The 25,055-nt window shown below is 42.4% G+C and overlaps 1 protein-coding gene across 7 annotated transcripts in view; it reads left to right on the forward strand.

Annotated features, from left to right (window-relative positions):
* CADPS (calcium dependent secretion activator) overlaps positions 1–25,055 on the forward strand; it is a 386,101-nt gene that overhangs the window by 309,253 nt on the left and 51,793 nt on the right. For 6 of the 7 annotated variants that reach the window (XM_044451841.1, XM_044451839.1, XM_044451840.1 and 3 more), the window contains 3 exons: positions 5,862–5,936; positions 10,920–11,003; positions 23,266–23,298. In XM_044451841.1, coding sequence (XP_044307776.1) covers positions 5,862–5,936; positions 10,920–11,003; positions 23,266–23,298 — 192 coding nt within the window. Of the gene's footprint in view, positions 1–4,356; positions 4,372–5,861; positions 5,937–10,919; positions 11,004–23,265; positions 23,299–25,055 lie in introns of all 7 variants that reach the window. The other variant, XM_044451843.1, reaches the window with a different exon arrangement.

Below are 25,055 nucleotides of genomic sequence, written 5' to 3' on the forward strand. Positions count from 1 at the left end.
CAGAGACAGTGTTGAGGTCCAGACTGGCCCCTGAGTTAATCTTTTATGTTTTCTAAAAAGCCAAAGACACAAACCATCTGCTGGCAACGTCATTTTAAACAGGAACTGCAATTTTGCAAGCAACCACACATGTGTAGCATGCCAAACAAAAGGGTCCAAACAAAATGGAGAAGGGTCCTGCGTGCTGCCTTGGACTCTGCAAATGAAAAGCCAAAGATAGGTGTACTAAATGAAGAAGGCTTTTGCTGCTCATGGTAATGAGCAGGTTGACCCTGTTAGCTGTAAGTAGGGAGCAGGCTCAGGGCCACAAATTTAAAAGGGCCACAGAGATTCCGTGGCGAAGCTCCTTGCTCCCCATGCCAATGTCTGCCAGCAGCAGGATCATCCACATATTAACCCACCTCTGCACCATACATCAACCACCTGCATCATCCAGACTGAAGAGTGGCACAATCAGAACATGGGCAAAACGTGCCGTATCTCAGCTACCAGCGCAAAATGAATAGCCTAATAAAACACTGACTTAAAATTTGTGTTCCTCTCTTACCATTTCTATGAAACAATAGAAATAACTATGTGGGAGCAAAGAAGAGCTCCTAAGCTTTGGTTCACAAAATACAATTGGCAAACTTACGGCTGGAGTAAAACTTCGCTTCAGTGCATATTAGAAGGCACCAACATAGCAGCTGCATGCATGACCCCCATCTTTACCTGCAGCGCCCACTGCCTCCAAACCTCTAGTGAATTGCAGCTTAATTTTAACAGCAGTGGTGAGAAAAGACTGCATTTTCCTTTTAGAACCAGGCATGCAGAGAATCCACACTTGGCTTTAATGCAAAATTGTGCTCCTTTCGATTTCTAGGACTTCAGTTGTGCATTACAAGAAGATGTGCATCTCAGGGCACCTTACACCAAAGAGCAAATGAAGCATTTTCTCACTGTTCAATAGAAAATTGGCAGTGGTTTCAACAATGATAGGAGCACACCCTGGTAGGTTCAGCGGGCCAAAATTGGCACCGGATCCTTGGAAGTTACCAACCTGTGCTGAATTAGCTCACCCACATTCTCTATCCAGCAATATAAATTCAGAAGAAAGTAGCAACATTGCTTCTTTTAGCCAGCAGCCAAAGTGCTTGCTGTGTGCAGGTGAGGGACCTTTTCTCTGACCGCAATCCTCCGAGAAGTTCCACCAGCACAAGCTTTGTTCGTGTCAATGGAGCTTGCCGTGGTGAGGATGCTGGAGGATCAGACAGCGAGTCTGCAGTCTTTCTGGCTGTATTCTAGTGCTGCTGCTGCTGCCACCGCCGCCACCGTTCTTATTTGCGTTGTAAACAAGATTTTAATTGAAAATATATTTGTCAATACATTTCACACTGCATTATTTTGCACACACCTAGCCATCCTTTTAGTTAAATCTCATGATTTATCCAATGAAAATGAACACTAACAAGAGACATTTCACCCTCCCTCACCTCCACCAAAGAAAAGTCCTTGATTAAAACAATATGATAATGTGGCAAATTAAGCATGTCTTTTGGATTTAAATGGAGAACCCAAGTGGGAGAACGAACCAATCCGCTAAGAGAATCTTTTATTTTCAAGTCCATGCATCGCCACCATTTCCCAAAGGCTGCATTTTCAAAAGCACAGATGTCGTTTTGGACCTGTCCAGCTTGCCCGTCCATTAGCGTTGCTGTACTCCTGCTCAGCCTAACATGCTAGTCGGGGTCCCATTTCCATGCATGTCTATCAGAGCCGGAGTATGCCAGGTTTGGGCATGTACAGCATTGTGCACAAAATCTTTCCTGCCTTGTTGTGCTTTTCAAAATGGAGCCCGGACACAACACAGTTCTGCCGGTGTGCATGGAGTGCATTTGCAAGTCTTGTCTGTCCTGTGCTTCGTGGGTGGCACGTGTTCCTATGTCAAAGGGTTACATCCTGCAGGACATGTCTGCTGCTTTGTGCGTCCAAGGAGTCGTCCTGTCAAGCACGTTCTTCATGGTATAGCATGCTACTCCTCGGCAGAGCTGCCTGCATCCCACCATCCAGAGTAAATATCTGCAAACGTGGCTGTGGCTGCTGGAAAAAGAGGGGCTCTGCACGTGGAACCAAGGATTATGCAAAGTGGGGAGAGGGAGCAGGGGAGGCTGGGGATGGGTGCCCAAAGGCTGTGCAAATCATTGTGATTTGGGGGAGACTGAGCCCCCCAACTGCAAACACAGGAAGACTTACATTGGCTTCTGCTTCCTTCCCTCTGTTATTTCCATTCGCTTTCCACAAGTCCCCCGTCTCCTGTGCAAATACGGAGGTCTGTGCTGAACACATCTGCCTGGCTCAGCAGCGGATCTCTTTACAGGAGAATGCTAGGCCCAAATCTGGGGTTCTGGCTGAGTCCCCTGGGGTTCCCCAGAAGGCCACACCCCATTGCCCTCGCCCTCATTGCCTCAATTGGCTTTTCCTTTGCAGAAAAAAGGGTCCAAACTAAATCAATGAATGCTGCCTATTGGGGTGGTCACCTGGATTTTGTGCAGCTTTGCCTTCATTCTAAAAAGTTGAAATGCCTTCCCTAAAGGTTAGTTCCTGGCAGGAAAAGCATTAAGCTAAGAGAAGCTGACATTATTGTTACGCTGGCCCTGGCCCTTTTGCTTTTGGCCATATTCACAACTAGAATGCGGCCCCAAGGAACTCCCCCGAAATGCAGTGCAGCCTTTGGCTGGAAGAGGTTCAGCGCCCACACTTTACAGGGGTCCAAGTCTTTAGCCCCTTGGCCCGAGGAAGGGATGCAGAAACAAGCCCTGGGATTCTGAAGTGCTGCTGCTTTCTTAGCATCTCCTGCTGATTCTTTCTCGGCCCCTACCTCGCTGCCAGTGCCTCCTTTCCCACCCTCCCCAGCACCTCTGTTCCGTTTCCAGTGCACGCAAACACGTGCACACCCGGGTGCTGCCGTGTTCCTTTCAAGTGCTACAGACACACAACACACACATGCACGCCAACGTACACATACACACACAGACCTATACATAAAGAACTACCTTCTGTGGTTCTCTGTGAAGGTACGCATGTAGCAGAATGGGATGGAAGGGTCCTGAGGTAATAGAAGGAACTCTACACCTGTATGTGCCCCTAAAACTCGATTTGATTGGTAGCACCAGGCACTGATGTGTCACGCAGGAGGCTGCCTTATACCAGACAGACTAGTCCAGACCCATATTGCCTGCTCTGGTTGGCAGCAATTCCTCAGAGTCTCAAGCAAGTTCTTTCACAACTCCTGCTACATGATTCTCTCTTAGAACAGAGACTAAAACTGGGACCTTCTGTGTGTGATCTGTTGTCTTGGTCCCAAGGCGCAGCCTCTGCAAGGAATTTTTCCCCCATAGGGGAGCATTCAAAAATTGCACCCTCTGCCTATAGCTTGAGTCATATAGTCTAACCTATAGCCTCAGGATTCTGCCACTTCATTCTGCTTTATGTGTAGATGCAGCCTCCGGGTCAGCATTGCTTCTGTGGAGAAGCTGCAACGTTCCACATGCACCCTCTTTTCCATCCTAGGATCTGAAGGTGCACTCAGTGGAAGAAGAATTGAAAGGATGCCCTGTACCACCTCTGAAGTTCAAAGCTTATTTTCTGTTCAGCCATGTCCCACTTAAATTTATTGTTTGTTGAGATCTAAAGATGGCGCCTTAATGCAATAGATTCTATTGAGTAAATAAAAATACAACCAGAAGCAGTTTAAGGTTATAATTTCACATTATGATGGTTATGCCAAAAACACTGATGATACATATAGGTAGGAAAATAGTCAAAAGTCAATTTATTGTGGCCTGTGAACATACTGGACAAAGCTCCTATCTCTGGGGGTGTCATCTCTTCCCATGGGCCAGGAACCTTTGAATCTGAGCAAGAGGGAAACAACCAACCTTTAGCCATCACCAAACTGGAGCATGTAACAAGTCTGTCCATTGAAACTGAGAAAACAGCTGCCATGCCACTGAACTGTACATATATATATATATATTCTTCCAATTGCAAAAAGATGATATTTCTCTGTCTCACTAGAGATGTTCTGTGTCTGTGTTCTGTTCTGTGCAACAATCACATTTCAAAATCCTTTCTGAATTTCTCCGTGATTATCTCTGGTAGCCATCTCAGGTATTTCAGTGAAAAGGGACTCTATTCATAATTTTCATTTCCTGTTGCTTATTGTTTCTGTGCACGCTGCTGCTTTTTCATGGCCCACCATTTAGAAGGTCCCATTTTCTTTTGAAGATTTTGTTTTTATTTATTGTTTACCTTCATATGTTCTTTTTCCTGTCTTCTGCACCTTCCTCTTTATTTCTGTCCCCAATCATCTGAAAGTTTGCTAAAGAGTGGGTAAGTGTGTCCTACATTTTGTTTTCTTTTCTTCCAAGTTCCTGTTGTAATATGTGACTGTTCCATTGAAAGAAAGTAAAACACTGAGCAGCTCAAACTAGTGTGGAACTCTAGTCATTGCCGAGGGACCAACGTCTCACACTTCTAATTGCCCCTCACACTCCTTGTTCCCCAAAGCGTGATTTAGTATTTATAGCAGATCTGTCTCCTCTAATGTTGTTGGGGGTGGGTGGGGGTTGGCTGAATGTTAACATTTTAAAATAACATTAGCGCAAACAAGTGGAAATAAATACAGTGACTAAGATCAGCGCTTTCCATGTTTTATTTAATGTGTGGAAGAGGGAATGTGGAAAAAAATCCTCATATATTAAATATTTGTGCTGTTCTTTGGCAAAACAAAAGAATATGCCATAGTGTTTCCTTAGTAATAAGAAGTCTGGTTTTAAAAGTAGACTTTAGTTTTTTAAAAAATAGCAGATTTCTTGCCTGAAATCACATTCCTTGGTGATTTTCTCACAGCTCAGAAAGGTTTGAGATGGTCAGTAATTGGGTGGTTGGGGGGCCTTTGGGTGCCGGGCGCCATGTAGAAAGTGATGCTGAATGTTCAGTTGGTGTCGATCTTGTCTATAAGTCGGCACTGACCTAATGCCCCAGCATGGAGGGCCTCAGTGCTGCACTTGCCATCTTTTGCATGTGTCAGAACACCCATTTTCCGATCATTCTTATACTCGAGTGCTTCGCAGGCACATGAATTGCAAAGTAGGGAATCACAGTCAAATTCTACCCAGTTTTCTGGGCAACCATATAAACCCAGTGGTTTCACTTACTGCAGCTTGTCTGCTTATAATCAAGTTCTTTGTAGGCTCCCTCTGACCAAGGGCAGTTCAGCCTTGCATCAAGAGGCAGCTGCTGCATTGCTGTACAGCAGGGCTTGAGAATCTGTGGCCCTTCCGGTGTTGTTGGACTACAACTCCCATCATTTACCATTGGCTTTGTTGCCTGGAGCTAATGGGAGTTGTAGCCCAGCAACATCTGGAGGACCACACAGTCCCCAGCCCTGTTCTATCATGTGAGATGTCTTTCAATAATTGCTTAAATCGTTAAAAAATGTGAATATCTTAATTACGACACTTTAAAGTGATCAGAAGTAAAGAACAGATGCAATGTGCTCTTTCACCTCTGTTGCTTTCCAATTATCATTATCTGCATATAGCAAAACAATACTGGACTTTGTCCTCTGGTGCATGCATTTGATTCTCATTAATATTAGTTCAGCTGTATGCATGGAACTGAAGCTAGGATTTGATCATCATTCACAAAATCCTATCAGAAGCTCCTTGGTTTTAAAAAAAGCCTTTCGTAAATGTTAATCCATATACTGTAAATGATACTAGAGCACGTGTTTAATGGCACTGAAATATAACCAATACAATAACAACCACTGATCTATGCTAATAATATTTTGCCTTCATCTTTCCTCCCCTCCTCAGCACCAGTATCATTCAAAAATAGATGAACTAATTGAAGAAACCGTCAAAGAAATGATAACGCTCCTAGTAGCAAAGGTAACCTTTAGCTTCAGGTGAAACGATTCACTGTTAACATCACTTTTTTTTCTTAAATAGCATTTCCATTAAAATGTGACACATTAAGAAGTTTAGGTGGTTTGTTGTTTCTCACAGAAAAGATCAGACATCACTTAGGCTTGACAGATTGAATATCTCATGATTGCAATCTGTGTGAAATTGAGCAGAACAAGAGTGTTCGAGCTGAAGCCTGTGGCTTGGTCATGATGCAGATGGTTAAGTTCCAATTTTCAGAACCTGACTGTGTCACCTGGACCTCTTAGCTGTGATCCTTCAGTGCCAGCTTGCACTGCCAGGCTGTGAGCTACATGGGCAAAGGCACATCTCATGGGCCTACCTCATCTCTGTGGAGGTCCTCCACTACCCTCTCCATCGCACACAGCTCCTTCAAGACACACCTTCTTCTCCCCACCACTTTCCCCCATGGTACCGTGATCTTGTGGGATATCCTTTCCTTGGTGCCTTTGATAAATGAGAAATGAGCATCTGGATGCTGTAACCAGGGTTTGTAACGCGTTGGCAGGGTACTGTTTGGGCTGTTCTTCAGGCAGTAATGTTTTTGGAGCAACCCTGCCTTTCTGACTTGCACTGCTGACTTCTTTCTATCCTTAGAAAACAGACAAAGAAGACCTTTCTTTTCTTTCCCCAGACTTTGGATAAGTATTGAACTGCAATTTTTGATTCATTGTACTTGGAAAGCATCTTCTTGTTATAATCAGCTTTTATATTTTTAAATGATTTGGCCATGTTGTAGACACAGGAATTGCTGAAAAGGAGGAATTATGAATATATCAAATAAGTGGCGATCCTCTTACCTGCCTGGTTGCCCACCTTTAACCTGCTCATTCCATCAATCATTTAATCCTGCCCAAGGAGAAATGGCTATCAGCAAAATGCAGCTGCCAAAGATCAACAAGGCATTCTTTGAAACCTCTTCCAAACAGACCTGGGATATATAAGAACAGAAGAAGCTTGGATACATGAGGATCAGACTAATGCTCCATCTAATCCAGCATGCTTTTCCCACAGTGGCCAAACCAACTGTCCACAGGACCCCACAAGCAGGATATGCATGGAACAGCACCCTCCCATCAGGTTCCCCAGCAATAATATATATACACATACTGCCTCTCATACTGGAGGTACCACATCAGGACAAGTAGCCATTGATAGCCTTCTCCTCCATAAATGTGTCCAATTTCCTTTTAAAGCCATCTCATAGAAGTAAATTTTGTAGTTTGGCCATGTGCTCTGTGAAAACACGCTGTCATTCATCTGTCTTGAATCTCCCACCAGTTTCACATAATGACCCTTGGTTCTAGCATCATTGAAGAGGGAGAGAAATGTCTCCTTGTCCCCTTTTTTGATACCATGAATTATTTCGTTTCCTATCCTGTATCCTCTTACTTGGCTTTTTCTAAGCTGAACATTCTCAGTGGCTGTGACCTTTCTCACAGGAGAGTTGTTCCAGCCTCTTGATCATTTTAAAGTTGTTCTTTTCTGCTCTAATGTCTTTTTAAGTTATTAAAAGACCAGAACTGTACACAATATTTTGAATGCAGGTGGTATGAGATTGACAGTTTTATTTGCAATCCCTTTCCTAATTATGCCTAATTTTTTAAGCTTGCTTTTTTCACAGTAGCCACACACTAGGTTGAAATTTTCATCACCAAAACCCTGTGATCTTCTTAATAAGTCATGGCCAGATCGGTGCCCATCAGCTTATACTTGAAGTAGGATTTTTTGCCCCACTATGTATATCTGTACTGTTATTTACTGTATATTGAACTGCATTTGTAATTCTGACGCCATTCTCTCAGTCTGAAGAGCTCTTCTCAATCTCTCTTTTATTTTTAAGATCCCTAAATAGTTTGGCGTCATCAGCACATGTGGCCTACTTCACTGCTCACTCCTTATTCCGGATTATTTATAAATTTAGTTGAAAACTACTGAATGTCTCTAATGCAGAACCCTGTGAAGCACCACTGTTAATGTCCCTCCATTGGGAGAAATGACCCTTTATCGCCAGTCTCTGTTTTAATTCTTTAACCAATTACTAATACATAATCTTCCCTCTTATTCTTATTCTGTGACTGCTGAGTTTGGTCAGGAGTCTTTGATGAGGGACTTTGTCAAAAGCCTTTTGGAAGTCTAAGTAAACAATGTCTACTAGATCACTCACCCCTGTCCATGAGGTGACAGACACTTTCAAAGAACTCTAGTAAGTTATTGAGAATTTCTGCAAAAGCCCTATTGCATCTTTCTAAGTAGCACTTGTCCCTCTATGTGCTTACCAGTTCTATCTTTAATAACACTTTCAACTAATTTACCTTGCATGGATGTTAAGCTCACTGTCATGCGATTTCCTGGAACCAACCTGAATCCCTTTGGGGGGAAAATGTTGCTACTTTGGCCATTTTCCAGCTCTCTGTTACAGAATCTGATCCTAGGGACATATTATATGTATTTGTAAGAAGATCAGCATTTTTATGTTTGAGTTCTTTGAGAACACTAGGGTGGATCCTATCTGTCTCCTTTGTCCGTAATGTTGAGGATTTCATATTTTGTCACCACTATTTGCCTTAGTTCCTCAGACGCCCTTCCTGAAAACATCAGTTCAGGCACCTGCCTTTATCCTCTACAGTGAAAAAGGATGAAAAGAATTCATTCAGCTTCTCAGAGATCTCCTTAAATACTCCTTCAGCTGCCTCACTAGCTGGTTTCCTGCTTCTAATATGTTTAAGGAATTCTTTCTTTCTGGACTTTTATCAAAATGCATTTGCTTACATCTCTCTTGGGCAAGCTTGTGCTCCTTTTTGTTTTCCTCTTTTGGGTGAAATGTTCATTTTCTGAAGGAAGCCCTCTTATCCCAAAGTTTTTCTGATACTGCCCACTGACCAAGCTGTTCATATCTTGGACTTGGTGCTGCCTTTCCTATTCTTGTGCTATATATACTGAGCTTCTATTATTGCAGTTTTGAGTAATCTCACAGAATTTTTAAGGGATTTAACTCTCTTAATTCCCACTTTCAGTTTCCTTTTACTAATGCCACCCATGACCCAAACCTGAATCACAAAACCATTCCTACAATATATGGAAGTAAAATATAAGTGGTCTTACTAGGTAGAGGTAACTGATTGTATGTACATAAGCAATGGTTTCCACCTTAGTACAAAGTGTATTTTTAAACTTGCAATACACTGATATACATGTCTACTCAGAATTAAGTTCCACTCGGTTCCAGGTAATTGTAGACTGACATACAAAATATAGTAGTCTAAGACATGGGATATCGGGGTCATGTATAATGGTTCTAATACTGGGATTAGAAAAATAAGCCTATATTCACATTCCTTTTATCTTAGTGATAAGCCCAAGCCTACTTACACAGAACTCTCATGCACTGAAGAGTAATTGCTACATTATCAGAAACGAGAGTACAGCTTACTGTTCATAGACTATCAACAGATAAAGGGCTGCAAAGATGGTTCAAGTGTGCTCTAAACTCAGAAGCATTCCTATGTAGGAGTATGACATATTGTATGGGGATAACAGCCATTTATCATGCTGTTTCATCTAGTTTTCAGTTTCCAGACTGAAAACCATCTTGCAACACAGACTTCAGCCTGTGATCCGTGTAACACTGCATGATTGCATTTCTTCATTAACTTCAATTAGTCAAACCAGCAGAACACTGTAAGGAACACATAAGAAGTGTAAGGACCTGTGGAACATATGGGCCAACATGCGCCATTCTGGATCTCCTTCAAGGACCTACCAGCTGTTCTCCATTTGGTATTACTCTCCAGGAGCAATATATTTCTTGCACCTTATGTTTGGGGGTCGCACTCTCATTAGCTCCTGTAACACACATAGCAGGCTTTCCTCCAGTGTATGCAAGATGACCAATATAATAGGCAAAGAGCAAGAATTTTAATGAACATGACTAATTTTTTGTCACAAAAAGTTCACCTTTATTTATTCACTTTTGAGCAACAGATTTTTTGGAAATGTTGGGATATCACAAAACAAGGAGTTTTGTTCTTTGATGTGATTTTGTTGCCAAAACAGAAAAATGAATGAGAAACCTCCCAAACAGTTGAAGATGAAAACGTTTTAGATGGAGGCAAGAAAGGGTAAAACATTTTTCGCAGAAATGTTTGTCCTTTGTATCTGCTTTCCAGTAGAGATGCATGAGAATTTTGTTTGGTTCACATTTTGATGCAAATGCACCTAATTCATGCTCCTCGGATTTATACATGAACTGGAACACCTTGTGCTCTAAAATCCACACATTTCCAAATGCTGTAATTAAGTTCAACAAGCAGCATGTGTGTTGGTTAAAAGTGTACACACAATGCGTATATTGTAAGAAATGTGTACAAAATCCTGTATGCAATTTTTGCAGACATTTTAAAACAAAATGTTCAAATTGATGCAGAAATGGGCATAGTGAACTGAACAAAAGGAAAATTCACCTGTCCTTATGTCCCAGTTACCTACTAATAATGGCAACAACAACAGTTGCAGAAACTAGCCATTATTACAAACCCTCCTGGCATAAGCCAGGTGTGCACATTTGCACTAGCGCTTTGTCATGCCAAAAGAGCGAGGGGTATTTTCTTGGTTCTCTTTATGAACTAATTCCACAACATGAGCTAATAGATCAAGCTGCATCCTCCTTCTGCTTCAGAAGAGTCAAATGGGTTCCATGCACCCATGCCTTCTCGTATCTTCTCCCCGTTAATTAGATAGGCTCTTATATCTGTACCATGTCAATCCATTTGAGCAACCTATCTAGTCAGAAACTCATTGATTCACTTGTAAAGCCCTACTATTTACTTTTGATTTGTTCGATAGCAATCATAATTTGCGAGAGAGAGGCTGCTGGCTTATTTTTTGTGTGTCTGAAATCTCTCTCTCTCATTCTCTCTTTCTCTCTCTCTCTCTCTCTCACTTCAGTTTGTCACCATCCTGGAAGGAGTCCTGGCCAAACTATCCAGATATGATGAAGGGACATTATTTTCTTCTTTCCTTTCATTTACTGTGAGTTGTTTTCTCCCTCACCCTTTATTGTCACTACTTTGTATGTCCCACTTTTTCTGTTTATAAAATAAAACAATGCATTAGCATTTCTACTTTAAATTTATCTAATGTTCATAGCTTTGAACAGGATGACTGAAGGATGATTATACTTAACATCACAAGGAAGCATGGTCTGTGCCCAATCAGAGCTTGGATGCTGCTTTGTGTTTCTTGATGGGAGAAAGAAAGTTTTAAAATAGTGTGTTAGAAAGGAATAAAACTATAATCATCCAAGTAAAGGAAAATGTAACTGTATCCAGTGTTGATTTAATGCATGTCTCATTCATTTCACAGGGTCTATTCTAGGTAGGACTAACATTGGATACAGCTCATAGTCTGGGGAGACTATCATTCAAATCTCCACCCATTCAAAAACCCATCCACAAACATGGCAACCTTGGGCCAGTCATTGTCTCTCTGTTTAACCTACTTCTTAGCATACTTGTGGAACTAAAATGGGGGAACCATTTATGTTGCCTACACTTCTTAGGGACGGGTGTGATAAAGCTGAGATAAAGAGAGGGATGGGGGACCTATCCCTCCTTCATTCTCCCACCCAGAATGAAGAACAGTACCGAAGCCCCTCCTGTTCACATTCTGCTGCCCAGAAACAGAGGTGTCAGATCGGGAAATAGCCACTCCATCTCAAAAGGAGGTGGAGTACAGGTGAATAAATGAGTACAGTTTGCAGTGGAGGCTCAAGTTCAGCAACATGTGGGCTGCACAGATGACAGAGTCCCAGCCAACAACCTAGAATGTTGTAGTAGTAATTTGAAGGTTTCTGTGGGCTGAAATAGTTCTTCAGAAAAGTGTTTGCCCTTTCAGGAGACGAGTGATCTAAGTCTGAGAAAGCCAGCAAGGAACTCTTCTCAGGAGCAGGTGGACAACTGGGGGTCTTGATTTCTCCCTCTTCAGTACCTGTGGAAACCTCTAGCTGACAGGTTGCCTCACTGGCTGCTTCCAGCAATGGTCCAGGCAGTGGGAACAGGTTTTCCCTAGGAATGGAAGAACCAGGGATAGTCTCTGAACATGGGCCTCACTCCCACTTTTGTTTGCAACATATTTTGGCATTCATTTGAATGGGAACTGCATACTTTCCCTCACTGAATAAGTGTTAAAATGCTTTTATTTATTTGGAAAATGCACATTTCACAGTATGCATTTTTCAAAATGTATGTATTTTTCAAACACAATTGCATGTTCAAGAATATGCTGACATTTTTAAAAACCCTAACCCATTCATATTAAGATTGCAAAGAGGCAAGTTCAGATGATTTACAAACTAAAAGAAAATTCTTATACATCTCTAGTCTCTCCCATGCTTAGGATTTCAGGACTGGTTGGCCAATGTTGGAGCAGTGATTCTATGTTCTAGGCCAGAATAAAGGCAATGAGATACATGAGGGTCAAACTAGTTGCCTCCAGAAGTCATTAAAGATCCAAATTCCTGAAATAATGGCATCCTGTGATAAACATTAGCATACTGTTCAATTGTTGTAAAATCCCAAATCAAGGTTTATAATTGCATGAAATCATTTTTCAACAGTTAAAACCAAACCAGGTTTAATTTGTTGAATCGATAGCTGTAACTACAAAACAAAAACATATTCAGACAGGATCAAGAGTACATTTCTGGCTCTAAGCATTTGAACAAATACTCAGCACACAGTATAAAATGTATCATCACATATAAAATCAACACACATTTCATAAACACCACAAGGAAGTTCAAAGACATGTGTGATAGATCTTACCCATGTTCAGATTTTGCTGTTCCTTTCGGTAGATGGGTTTGATCCATGGGTATAAAGGAGAGTATATATGGATCAAGTTCATCCATTGAAGTGGGTCAGCCCACAGGTATAGAAGAGATCCATATACAGATGAAAATTCCTGTGCCAGTAATAAACTGCTGGATCAGAAAATTACAGTGGTTCTCAAGATAGTGAAATGCCTGTGATACAGGCCTGGCTCATATATTACAGTTTTATAATACCATAATTCATTACATCAGAAACGGGCCTTGTATCTGCACACATTCTCTTTGTCTCTATTCTTTCCTCTTCTGATCGTGCACTCAACTTTGAGGTCTACCATGAACTGCTAAACAAGTTTCCTATTATTTCCAAATTGTGAAACTTTCTAAACAGTACTTTCAAACCAGAATCAAATATCTTCATCACTCAGGATCGCCAGCAAGAAATGGCAGATTCAGCCATCCAAACATAAACATCTTAACACTCCAAGCTTTTTACAAAATGCTAGAATACATGACCAAAAGGGGGTGAAAATCAGAACAGATTTGCATCAATACAGAAAGGCAGGTGAGCTTATTGTATAAATTACGCTGTGGTGAGTTGATCATATTCACCCATGGATGGCCTTCTTGTGAACAGCCTCATTCTCCATTGTTTTAGTCATTTAGTCTTTGTTTCTCTCCCCTACATTGTCCTTTCCATTGTGTATGACCACAGAGTCATTAGCAACCTGATAATATGTCTCTGTTCTATTATTGGCTTGTTTATGGCATTTGTGGACTGCCTTTCAACATACTTTTTCGTGCTGCTTTCCATTTAACTCTATAGAAAGATCTGTACAGAGATCACAGGAAAAAAATTAAAATTATAACTCAAAACTGAATCCAGTAAAACCCAATAGTATTGGCTCCTTTGTGCTCACCATCACATAAAGAGATAATTTTGTTGCTTCAAAAGTAAGAATCAAGACAAGTTAGCTCTTTGAAGCATACCTCAGATTACCCTAAAATTTACCAGAGAACTTCTCCCCAAAATTGTAAACTCCACTCCAGTCCAAGGGTCCTTGGAAAACTTTCCTGCCATCTCTCTGCTGGGTCCATAATAGAGAAAAGATTCCCTACTGGTTTGCATTGAGAATGGGGAAAAACCCTATAGGGATGCAATCCAGTAATGTGGAAAGAGAGCATAATTTCCACTGGTCCTCACTAGGAAATGGTCCCTTCTCCTGTCCTCAAATTGGGCCTTACAGCCTCTTCATCACCCTATTGCAAAGCATGTATATCTCTTCTACCAAACCATGCACTATAATCAGTACTAATGCAAATATATATTTCAAAAGCAATCCAAGCTTTAAACAAAGCAGAACTCAACACTAGTGACAGAAAGTGAAAAGGTTGTTTCACACACTGAACCTCTGGTGAGCCTCTGCCTGGGGACCTAATCCAGTCCCCAGGGGTCCTCCTCCTGCTCCAGAAATAGCAATGGGAATGCGAACAACTGGGAACTGAAGTAGCACTTGCAGGAATGACGGCCTTTTCCAGAGCTGGCTGTCCATTTGTGTGGTGTGGGTCAGCCCTGTAAATAGGGAAGTGCTGAACAAAGCTGGGTGTTTCGCAAGTGATGGCAGAAGCATCCTTTCTTCTGTGCAGAGACGTGTAACACTCATCTGTCTCCCTCAACACAGAAAAGCAGTATGGGAGGGAGGGAGGCAGTGACATCAGCCACATCTACTGATATCATCCCGCCCACGGCAAGCAGGATGAAGACTGGTTCATCTCACCCCATCTAAAACTGTTTCCCCACCAGTTTGTTACAGGTTAAAATTCCACTGAAATGTGAATGTATTTGATTTCTGGCCAAAGAAACAAAGAAGGACCCTGACAAATTTCATCTGTTGGATTATTCTCCAATTCCAACTTCTGATCCAAGTTGGAGAATAATTCCCAGGCTTTTCAAGCTTGCCTCTCCTTTAAAAGTTGCCAGCAGCAGAGAATGCATTTTGGATGCCAGAAGTAGAGGATGTGGAGGCAGCAGCCCTAGTAGACCAATTCATTCTCTGAGATAACAAGCTGTTCCTCGGTGGATACTACCTTTCCAGCACTGCATAATATTGCTTGCAGTGCGTGGCATGGAAGTTCTGGCTTACTGCAGTTGTGCCAATGAAGTTTGGGGCACATCCAATTGGCTTTAACTTACGAAAGTAGAAGTGTACTTTCGGTACTTCTGATCCTTGCAATCCTTGTCCGCAGGGTACTTTGGCTTATACAGGTCATTCACACAGCTAGTGGTTCCTAACACACATTGTGCCCTGTGCATGATTAGCTTTCCACAATAACTAGGCAAGTGTCTTGTGCAAGAAAGAACTTCATGCAGCACCAAACTAGCAGCTCAGGACACCGCACAGCAGACATGCCTTTCAATGGTTGAGTTTGAAACACAAGAGCTGGGTGAGTTAAGAATTCCCCAGGTAACTATGCCATTTTGAAAAACTGGATTACTGAACAGGCTAACTGGGAGGTGGCAATCTGATATGCAAATGCTAAGTATACAAGAGCCATCAGCATTCTACCTTCTTTCTGTAACTCATTTAAAGTTACAGCTTTTCTTAGCTCAGCCTCAGCCACACATCTTCAGTATCAAGATAATGCTAATACTGACCAACCCTACATGATTGTTGAAAAGACATTAGCAAGATCATATATTTTAATTGTTTGGAATATTCTGAAGCACAATATAAATGTCAAGTGTACTTGGTGTCATCTTGCAGTTCTGGGTACGGTCAGCACAAGATCAAGGGCCATCTGTTCCAGTACCCACTAAAAGAAGGCAGTCGTAATGTGCGTCCATCAATGCAGATGTCATGGTGTTGCCTTGTCTTGGCCTGAGTTTTAAAAGGAATTGCATAATATTGGGATAAGCATGAATAAACAGTAAACAGGGAGATGTAATTTTCGCTCCTGCTTATATAGTTATACTGGCTACTTTTAAATTTGTACAGCCTAAGGATGTGGACAGGTTCCTTGCAGGCACTTGTGTGCCAGGTCCATGCATTCCTGGCTAGCAGGTGGGACTGGCTGAGTGGGCAAGGGAATTTGGTGAAGAGCCCTTTCCAGCAAGGTGTGCTTCGATCTTGCGTAAAGGTCAAGGTAGTAAGACTTTTGTTAAAAGGCAAGCCTTCCTGCAAGCCCAGTGAGCTGGATAATTCCCAGTGGGCTTCTAATATTCCATTCTGGGGCAAGAGCTAGAGAGAACAACAGTTTCTCAGCTCCAGTGATTTCTGAATGAAACAAATTACACTGATCCATGTTGACCTGTTTTCAGGTCTTGTGGTGGGATACATGCTGCTTTGGTTGCCTTGGTAGAGGATCTGTGCTGGGAACCAGACAGGCGGAGTGTGTCCCCCGTTAGTGCACCCAAATCACTTTCAGTACTTCTTGGAGGGGTGATGTCTGATGGTAGTACTATGGGATTCCTGTTTGATGGCGTGACTGTTGGCCTGTGGTGTCTTTCCATCTTATCCTCATGCTAGTTAACATTTCTGGGAAACTTCTGGGAAAGATCATCCAAAGTATCAGGGCTTGGTGCCATTAGTATGCTGGTAACTCCAACTCTGTCTCCCCTTTCCAACTAAACTCAAGGAAGCCCTCTGCTCTCCTTCCACAGGCAGGCAGACTGCCTTGTTCAAGAAGGCCATCAGCATGTAAGTGGGTCTGTTGTGCTGGATGCTGTTTTGTACTTGCTTTTGTTTTTAATAATCTGTAAAGGTTATGTTTCTTTTATTCTATATTTAATTCTATATTCTATATTTTATATATTGTTTTATTCTTTTAATCAATTTTAATTGTATCTGTAAGCCAACTTGTCTGCAATTTTTTGGAAGAAAGGTGAGGCGCAAAGCAAATCAAAGCAAACCAGTTAATCAGTATATGCTCAGATAAAGTCATACATACTTCTCAGAGTCAAAGCAGATGCACAGGAATAGAATGGCACAATATGCTCAACTTTTGCTTTACTTCTTGTATTCAGATGCACATACTCAAGTACCAAGCCAGGTTGCTCCACCAACCCTTTTGGTGTGATTCAGTTAGAACCCAAGCTGATGGCTTTAGATTGCTTTTGGAATAGTGACAAAATACACTTCCCACATCATCCTAATACTGGCTTTTGATCGGGAAGCAATCTTTTTAGCTGCACTTCACTGGGTCTTCTCAAAGTAGCTTGCTTGCTCTGGTGTGCAGAAATGCACATTAGAAACTTCAGGCAAGGTGAAGAGGACCAGATGATACTGAACAACATTCATCTATATTTTTGAGGCATCAGAGCTACTGTATCTCTTCCCAGAGAAGACCATGTGGTGATGGCTACTAGCCACCATTTTCGTTACCTACAGGCAACTGAAAGGATCTAACATTTATATGGAAATCTCAGTTTACAAACTAGAGTTTGACACTGGTTTAGATCCCATTGAGTATACTTACATTAAACATTCCTTCTTTAAATGTAACTGCTAACTATAATTATAGAATAGAAGAGTTGGAAAGGGCCATGAAGGCCATAGAGTCCAACCCCCTGCTGTTGCAGGACACCACGTTACAATCAATCAAACCAGGACATAAATGCCGAGAAAGAGAGGCAGTGGGAGAGAGGCACATGGTCTGGTTGTTCATTCCCAAGCTGAAAACTAAATATCTGAACTGGGCCAAAGAATTTGATGTCCTGAGGAAACGTCCGCTATGCTTGTGTCTGTATGCCTAAGGGAAGCACCAAGAGGGCAAACTTCTCTAGGCTCCTAGTATAATCTTTGATTCAGATTAACAAGAAAGGCAATTCCTATTATCGTCCATTTGTTGTTCCTCCTACTGTACAAACACATTATCCTAAAAAATATTGTGGTCAGAGTTTCTTTTTAAAATATACCTTAGAAAATTCAGCCTTTTACCAACTTCTTTTATCAAACATTGTCCAGCCTCTCTGAAAATGACATGTCACCAGGGGTCTTGTGACAAGCCGTTTTATCACCTAGTAGGATACCCTCATTTCCAATCCTTGCTGTGAAATTCAGCTTAAAATTAATGCATCAGTTGTCCTAATAGCATTCTCACTAACATCATTATAAAGTATTCTCTGAGATTTTTTTCTAAATGGAACCTCATTCTACATTTGGCTAGATAGATGAAGTCAGATGTTTTCTGCAGTCAGTTATGTTTCTTGAACCTGGCAATCCAGTCATTAGGCAGGTATCTCTATGCCTATGAAATGAATTGCAACCAAGCCGATGACAGCTGTCGAGGACCCATGTAATCTGAAGAGTCTCTTCTTGTTGAAGTGAGTGGGGGGGGCGGGGGGGAATGAATTAACTGCTACATTAATTAAAACTAGAAAGTGCATTTTACCCTTGGGAGAGGTTACCAGCAATCTTATTTTTGTTCGGCACACATTTTTGTTGTACACTGAGAAATTTCATGTGAAAAGTCACATAATTCCTTAAGAGCTACTGCCTAGCAAAAAATCACACAACATCCGGCTGTGTGGAAATTGCTGTATATGTAGCCAAATTTTACACTCAAGAAAAACAAGCAGTTGTGGTTGAGTTTGTTGTTTTTTATGCTTGGGGTTGGGGGCTGTGAGAAGGCAATGTGGAGGACAGATTGAGTTATTACTATATTATATCTTTATCATGGCAAACGTTCATTTTATTTTGCTGTAGTTCCATGACTCCTTCTTCCTGGCTTATTTTTAAAATACCATTTTTCATAGGTCCAAGTTCTATAATTATCTCTCTATTCCTAGTTTTAGTAGCATAGCAAAACACATTATATTTTCCCTTCCTGCAGACACTGCAGCATCTGACAAATGTATTAATGAATATGTAGGTCAGCAATTTAAAGACTCCCATTGCTGCTATTTGGTCTTTATTTGGTGTCAGTTATTCAAGGTGCTGTGTACAAGGGTTGAGAAACCAGTGACCCATGGGCTGGACTCAGCCCATGGAGTCTGCATAACTCTTCTCAGCTTCTCCTTCTGAGGCCTTTCCACCTCTCCTCAGCCCTTGCCGCTCTGTTTTTTTCCACCAATCACCTGAGTAGGTGGAGACAAATCATGGAGAAAAGAATTGAGCCTCCTCCGCAATGATGCTCAGATGATTGGCAGTGGTCAGATAAGCAGCAGGGAAGAGGGGGCAGAGATGCAGGGTCCCACCCAGGCAGGCAACCTCATACTGCATCCTCTTCCTCTTTCCCTCTCTCACACACACTCAAATACCACAGTGGGATCATGGGAGGGGAGGTTGAACCTCCCCTTCTCTGCGATTTCTCCCACTGACTGCTCAGTTGGTTGACAGCAAACAACTGAATGGCACGGAAGAATGGAAGGCAGGGTCTGCCTATAAGCACACCTCGTATTCCTCATGGCTGAGCTGGTTCCAGCTGATCAGCTGAGCACAGGAGAGACCGCAAGGGGCAGTTTCAACCACACCTTTCCCCATGGTCCTTATGAGCATAAGTCAACACAGATATCTGGAAGGGTCCTGCCAAAATAGACATGCATTCAAAACAGCAGTGTTGATCTCTCTGCTGGGAATAAATTTCAGGTTTTTCATGTTCTGCCAGGGAAATTGCTCCCAAAGCTCCCAAAATCAGTTTGACCGGAGAGCATAAGAAGGACTGGGGGAAATGAAGGTGTTTATTTTAGGCAATGACTGTTCTCAAGTGCAGCCATCAGCTTTTTGAAAAGCTGGGCACAGCCTGTATGTGGCCTAAGATGACTGCTCAGTGACTGAAGTCCCTGGTAGTAAACATTGCAATCCAATCATTCTTCCCAGAGAATAAGCGACTGTATATGTGTTTAAGTACCAAAATTAATAAGAGGAAGAATCGAATCATTCTCATATGTAACTTGAAATGCAACAATATTACCAGTGCTTAGGGATGCTGCAGTAATCCGCCAGGTTTGATTTCCATCACGGAAAGTGTTGTCCCACTGGTGTGGACAATTATTCCAAACCTGCCTTATGTCCAATGCTATCCAATTTACTTGAGCTGGAAAAAAATTGGCAGCTGGACAAGCTAGGCTTTGCAGGACGAGATATGCACATCTTACAGCACTTGAACACATTCCGCTGTGCAGCTGAATGCACATTCACATCCAGGACAATCAGAATGCACATGGCAGAATTCCCCAATAATGTACATCACTCTGCACAACTGCTTTATCAGGGAAGGGGACAGTTTCCCAGCAGACAGAAAATTATTCAGGAAAAAAATGAATATCCAAGGTGTTCCGAGGGCTTTCCGTGGATCTCTGACAGCAGCTGGGAGAAGGCATGACAAAGAAACCCTTTCAACAGTTTGTCTTATTCCCTTTTTGGGATCCAAGATTTATCAATGACACCTTTTAAATTCTAATCTTCCCTGGCAAGGCAATTTATGCATATATAGCAGTGGCTTTTCCCCTCCCCTCCCCTCCCCTGTCTATTCTTCTATGCTTTTTACATGGTTACACTAGGGTCAGTTTCAGCCAGCCATGCTCACATGGCCCCATATGCCTCCTTGCCTCGCTTAATTGTTCACACAGACATCTCAGGACAGCACCCACCCACTCACACATTCTGTCTCCATCATTGTTTCAGCTGTATTTGTTGATCACACAATACTGTGTGCATGCGTGTGTTTACCAGATATTTAGAAAGAGGCAAGCATTTCAGAAACCTAAACAGGGCTGGAGACCAATGGTGTGTTCTAATTAAATGCTTTTATGTTACAGAAAGGCAAATAGGATGCATTATGGCACCTTTGTAAAAGGGGCTCTCTGTCCATCTTGAAACTTCAGTTAGACTCAAACTCATGGAAGCACCACCACCACCCCAATAGATCTCAGCAATCAAGCAGAAAGCACTCCCTCCCGCAACTTGTTCCAACTTCTTTAGGGCTTTCTGTATCAATAGCATCATTTTGTAGTACGTTAAGCAGCTAATGAAGTCCTCTGAACGAAGGTGTAGCATGTTTATACTATGCTTCTCTGCTCAGCAACCCATTGGTTTGTGCACCGGCTGGTTTCCAAACTAGTCCCAAGGGAAACTTCACCTAGAAACACTACAGAAATGCAGCCTTAAGATTACCAATACATGGAACACCATGGACAGACTGTCTGCAGTCCAGAGCATCCAGAGATGGCACACCAACTAAGCTAAGCTGATAAAGGCTTTCCTAGTCATTGAGTTCAGCTGAGCCTCCAGTACTTCAGGGACCATACACAGACTATGAACCTGGTGCAACCCCATCCAGAACATTTAACCTAATTCCCCCCACATAGGATCCACCTATTCACAGTGCTTCCATCTTCTCAAAATTCAACCTCTATCCAGTGCGACACAGCTCCTCCCATCCTGAGCATATAGAGCTGGTCCTGAAGGATATCATGTTCAATGATACCGAAAGATGCTAAAAGATAAAGGAGAATCAAAAGGGTTACACTCTTTTCCCTAACCCTAACCCCCCACCCAGCTGGGTGACCAGGGCTGATTCTGTCCCAAAATCAGAAACCCTGAAACCAGTTTGGAGTGGATCTAGATAATCTGTTTCCTCCACCCTTTCAAACACATTACCTAGAAAGGAAGTGTTTGCCACTGGCTGGTAATCCTCAGATACTTCTGTGGCAAGGATGGGCATTTTCAAGAGTGTGTGCACTGCCGGCTCTTTAAAGTGGCAGGCACTGCTCCCCCATGCGTGGAAACATTTCTCACGAGCCAGGCCCACTTGGACAAGCCCCCTTCCCAACTTGCTCAAATCACCCAATGTGGACATTGGCTGAAATGGCAGGCATGCATCCTCTCACATGCTTGGTATTGGAAACTGAAAGTGATCCCAGAGAGCTAAAGCAAATGGTGCCTCGGACGCCTCAGCACTTCCAACAACAGCTGAGTCAAGGCCGTTGCAAAGAAGAGTGAGTTTGCCTTTGAAGTGTTACACCAACTGGTCGCAGTGAGGTCCTATGCCTATCAACACCTCCGTCATTTGTGTTGATATTACCACACTTTGAACCACATGGAAGAACTAATAGAAAATGTGATGGAAGCAGCACAGCAAGCCTCTTTGCAGCCTCCCCTGCTATGAAATAGGCGCAAGTGTGTGTTCCAGCACGTGTTCACTCATCCTTACCCCAAGTCTTTCACCATTTTCACTGTGTCCAGCTTGTTTCATTGCCCGCAGTTCCCTAGAATACCAAGGAGCAGTGTGGGTTCTTCCAGACTGGAGAGGACGTTCAAGAGCGGTCATGTTGATGGCCTCCCACATCTCTCCAGGCCACAGTGAGACAAGGTCCCAGTGAAATGGACATGGAGAGAATGTCTCACGGAACTGTCACTGGGAGAGTGAACCTTGCTCCAGACTGAAAAGCCCCCCCCCCCCCGGTGAGGGAGGTGATTTTGCTATGGACCAGGGCTATACACTGCCACAGGCTTGTGTCCTGGGCTGATACTGCACCAAGTAAGCACAACCACGTTGGTCAGGGCCATCCCATCTCGGTCAACATCTGAGGCTTAAAGGATAGCATTGCATGTGTGGTTTCCCCTTTGCTTGCAGGAAGGTGAAATAGGGAGATATAAACAATGTGTCTCATCATCTTGGAACATTCAGAGTCAAAGCAGAAATTAATCAAAAGACATAAATGACTTTAAATGCTAGGCATATGGGCTTGGGAAAGTGCTAAAGCCTCTATACTCCATGGTAAGATCTTTATCCTGATTGGAGCTCCTGTGCTTACACTAGAGTAAAAATGAAAGCAAGCTCTCCTTTGGCTCTCAGAATATTAAAACACCAAATCCAATTCATGTGTGGGCTATAGATGGTTTTCTTCTTCTTCATGTAATCGGTCCCAACTGCCCCATGCCATGGAATCTCATCCATGGTCAATATGGCGAATCACAGGCCACTAGTCATTGAGACAGTTTCTAAGCGCTTGGGGCTCCTTTTTACATTAGTCTAGAGTAGGCAGGGGAGTTGCTGCAGAGCAGCCTCGCCAGGGTACTGTGAGAACCCACAGGGCACATGGGATGAGCTGCAGGGTGGCGTGGCCTGGAGCTTTCCATGCTTGTTTGGCAGCACAGGGAGGAATCAGCCTTTAGAGGCTCCCAGCCTCACAGAATAAGGTGGAAACAGAGCCCTGTTCCCCCGCCTAGTGCTGAAGTTGTGCTGTCATTTCAAATCAAACCACTTACCTGATTTATTTAATACTGTGCTCCCTGGTTTTGAAATTTGATTAATGCATGTGCAAATATGTTTAGAATTTTTTATCAACTAAGTGCTTCAGTTTGCTTAATTATAATCTATCCTTCAGTCAAACTTAATTGCTCTAACAAAAATAGTATTTCTAATAATAAAAGTACTATATTTTGTTACCCTGATTGAGTATTGGTTACTTATCTCAAAACAAGGCACTTTAATCTAAAGTCTGCTATCTTTCTGTTTCAGGTGAAGGCAGCTTCCAAATACGTGGATGTGCCCGTAAGCATGACTTAAGCAAGGGTCTCTCTTTTTTAATAACAAATGGGCTTAGGGACAGTGTCATTTTTGCAATTTTACATATACGCAGGCACATACATATATTTGCTTAGCCAATGGAAACCTGAGACGTTTGTATAAAGGTTTTGTGAGAGCTGATTCATTCTGAACATTTCCAGCATTTCCCCCCTCTTGTGATGCCTACTTTTATGGACTTCTGTCAAATGCATCATATGGTGTTTATCACCCAGTGAAATGTGAAATATAATGCATTGAAGAATATGGAACAAACATCATGTAAACCTTCAGTCTTCACCACTGCATATGAATCAACAACTATGTGGCTGCACTGTCTTTGGCATTCTCCCTTACGTAGATCACAAGACATGGTTACTCCTTTCTGAGATGTGGAAGGAGTCTGAACAAAGTGTAAGGATGTAACACCTTACACAGTGGTGAACAAACATCGGTGTTCTTAAGGACAGTCATTCATGTGCAGTTGTCTTAGGCTCATGCTTTAAGGACATAAGAAAAGCCACGCTGGATCAGGCCACTGGTCCATGTATTCTAGCATTCTATTCACTCAATGGCCAATCAACTCCATGTGAAGAACCCACAAGGCATCAGCTCAGCAGACTAGAAAACATACAAAAGGCAGATCCTTCCACAGAAACACTGTAGGTGAAAATTCCTGGCTCCAAAACTAAGTTGGCACCAGAAATATGCTAATATCCTCAGCCCAGAATACTTCGAATGATCTTGAGACATGAATAAAAGCAAGGAGGTCTCCAGTAAAAAATGCTCTAATAATGGGTGAATTAAATTACCCCCACATTGATTGGGTGAATACATATTCCAGTAGCAACGAAGAGATTACATTTCTCAGTGCCCTAACCAACTGTGCCCCGGAATAGCTGGCCATGAAACTGGCAGAGGGAGCCAATCCTGGTGTAATTCTAAACAGTGTTGCCCAGGACCTGGTATGAGAAGCAAATCTTGTTGAAAATGGTGCATTGAAAATGCTGACAACAGTGTCATCAGAAACTTGCCAAGGAAGTTTCAACACAGTCAGATTTGACTTCAAAAGAAGGAAACTTCTCTAAAATGAAGGAACTGATAAAAAGGAAATTGAAAGAGTTAAGAGACTTTCCCCTCAAAAATGCTGGGAGATTACTCAAAAGTACAATAAAAGAAGCTGAAATACAGGGTATGACACCTGTTAGGAAAAGAGGCATCAAGTCCAAGAGGTCACCAGTAGATGTTGGGACAAACCCTTTTAGGGTCCATCAGAATCCATAGACTTCTTCTCATGTTTGGCCCAACCCTACAAAGTGAGCTGAGCCAAATGGAAGTCCAAGAATGCTCTTAAGTCTCAAATGCCTCATTCCTGGCAACCAGTCTTCTTTTCCCCTCGCTGCTGCTGGAGGCAACAGCAGGCATGGAAGCCAGCCTTCTTCCCCACTCCCTGCCACTGCCATGGAAGAATGCTGCTACTTGCATAGTGTGTGAGGCTCAATTCCAGGCAAGCATTCCACAAACCAGGGCACACTTGCAAGGAATTTGAACTCTGGGCCACTGCAAAGTGGATCAGATTGCAGAAACCAAAAACAGGGAATCCAGCAGATTTTCTGCATAAGATGGATTCCTTACACATCCCAAATCACCAACAAAATTAATGAGCAGTGGCAACAAAGTGATTAGAGATAAGAAGACTTCCTTCAGAAAGTGGAAGGGAGATGCAAGCAGACAGTAAGAGCTGC

This window comes from Varanus komodoensis, unplaced genomic scaffold, assembly GCF_004798865.1.
Source record: "Varanus komodoensis strain SLA01 unplaced genomic scaffold, ASM479886v1 scaffold6_4, whole genome shotgun sequence".
In the NCBI taxonomy this organism is placed as follows: Eukaryota; Metazoa; Chordata; class Lepidosauria; order Squamata; family Varanidae; genus Varanus; species Varanus komodoensis.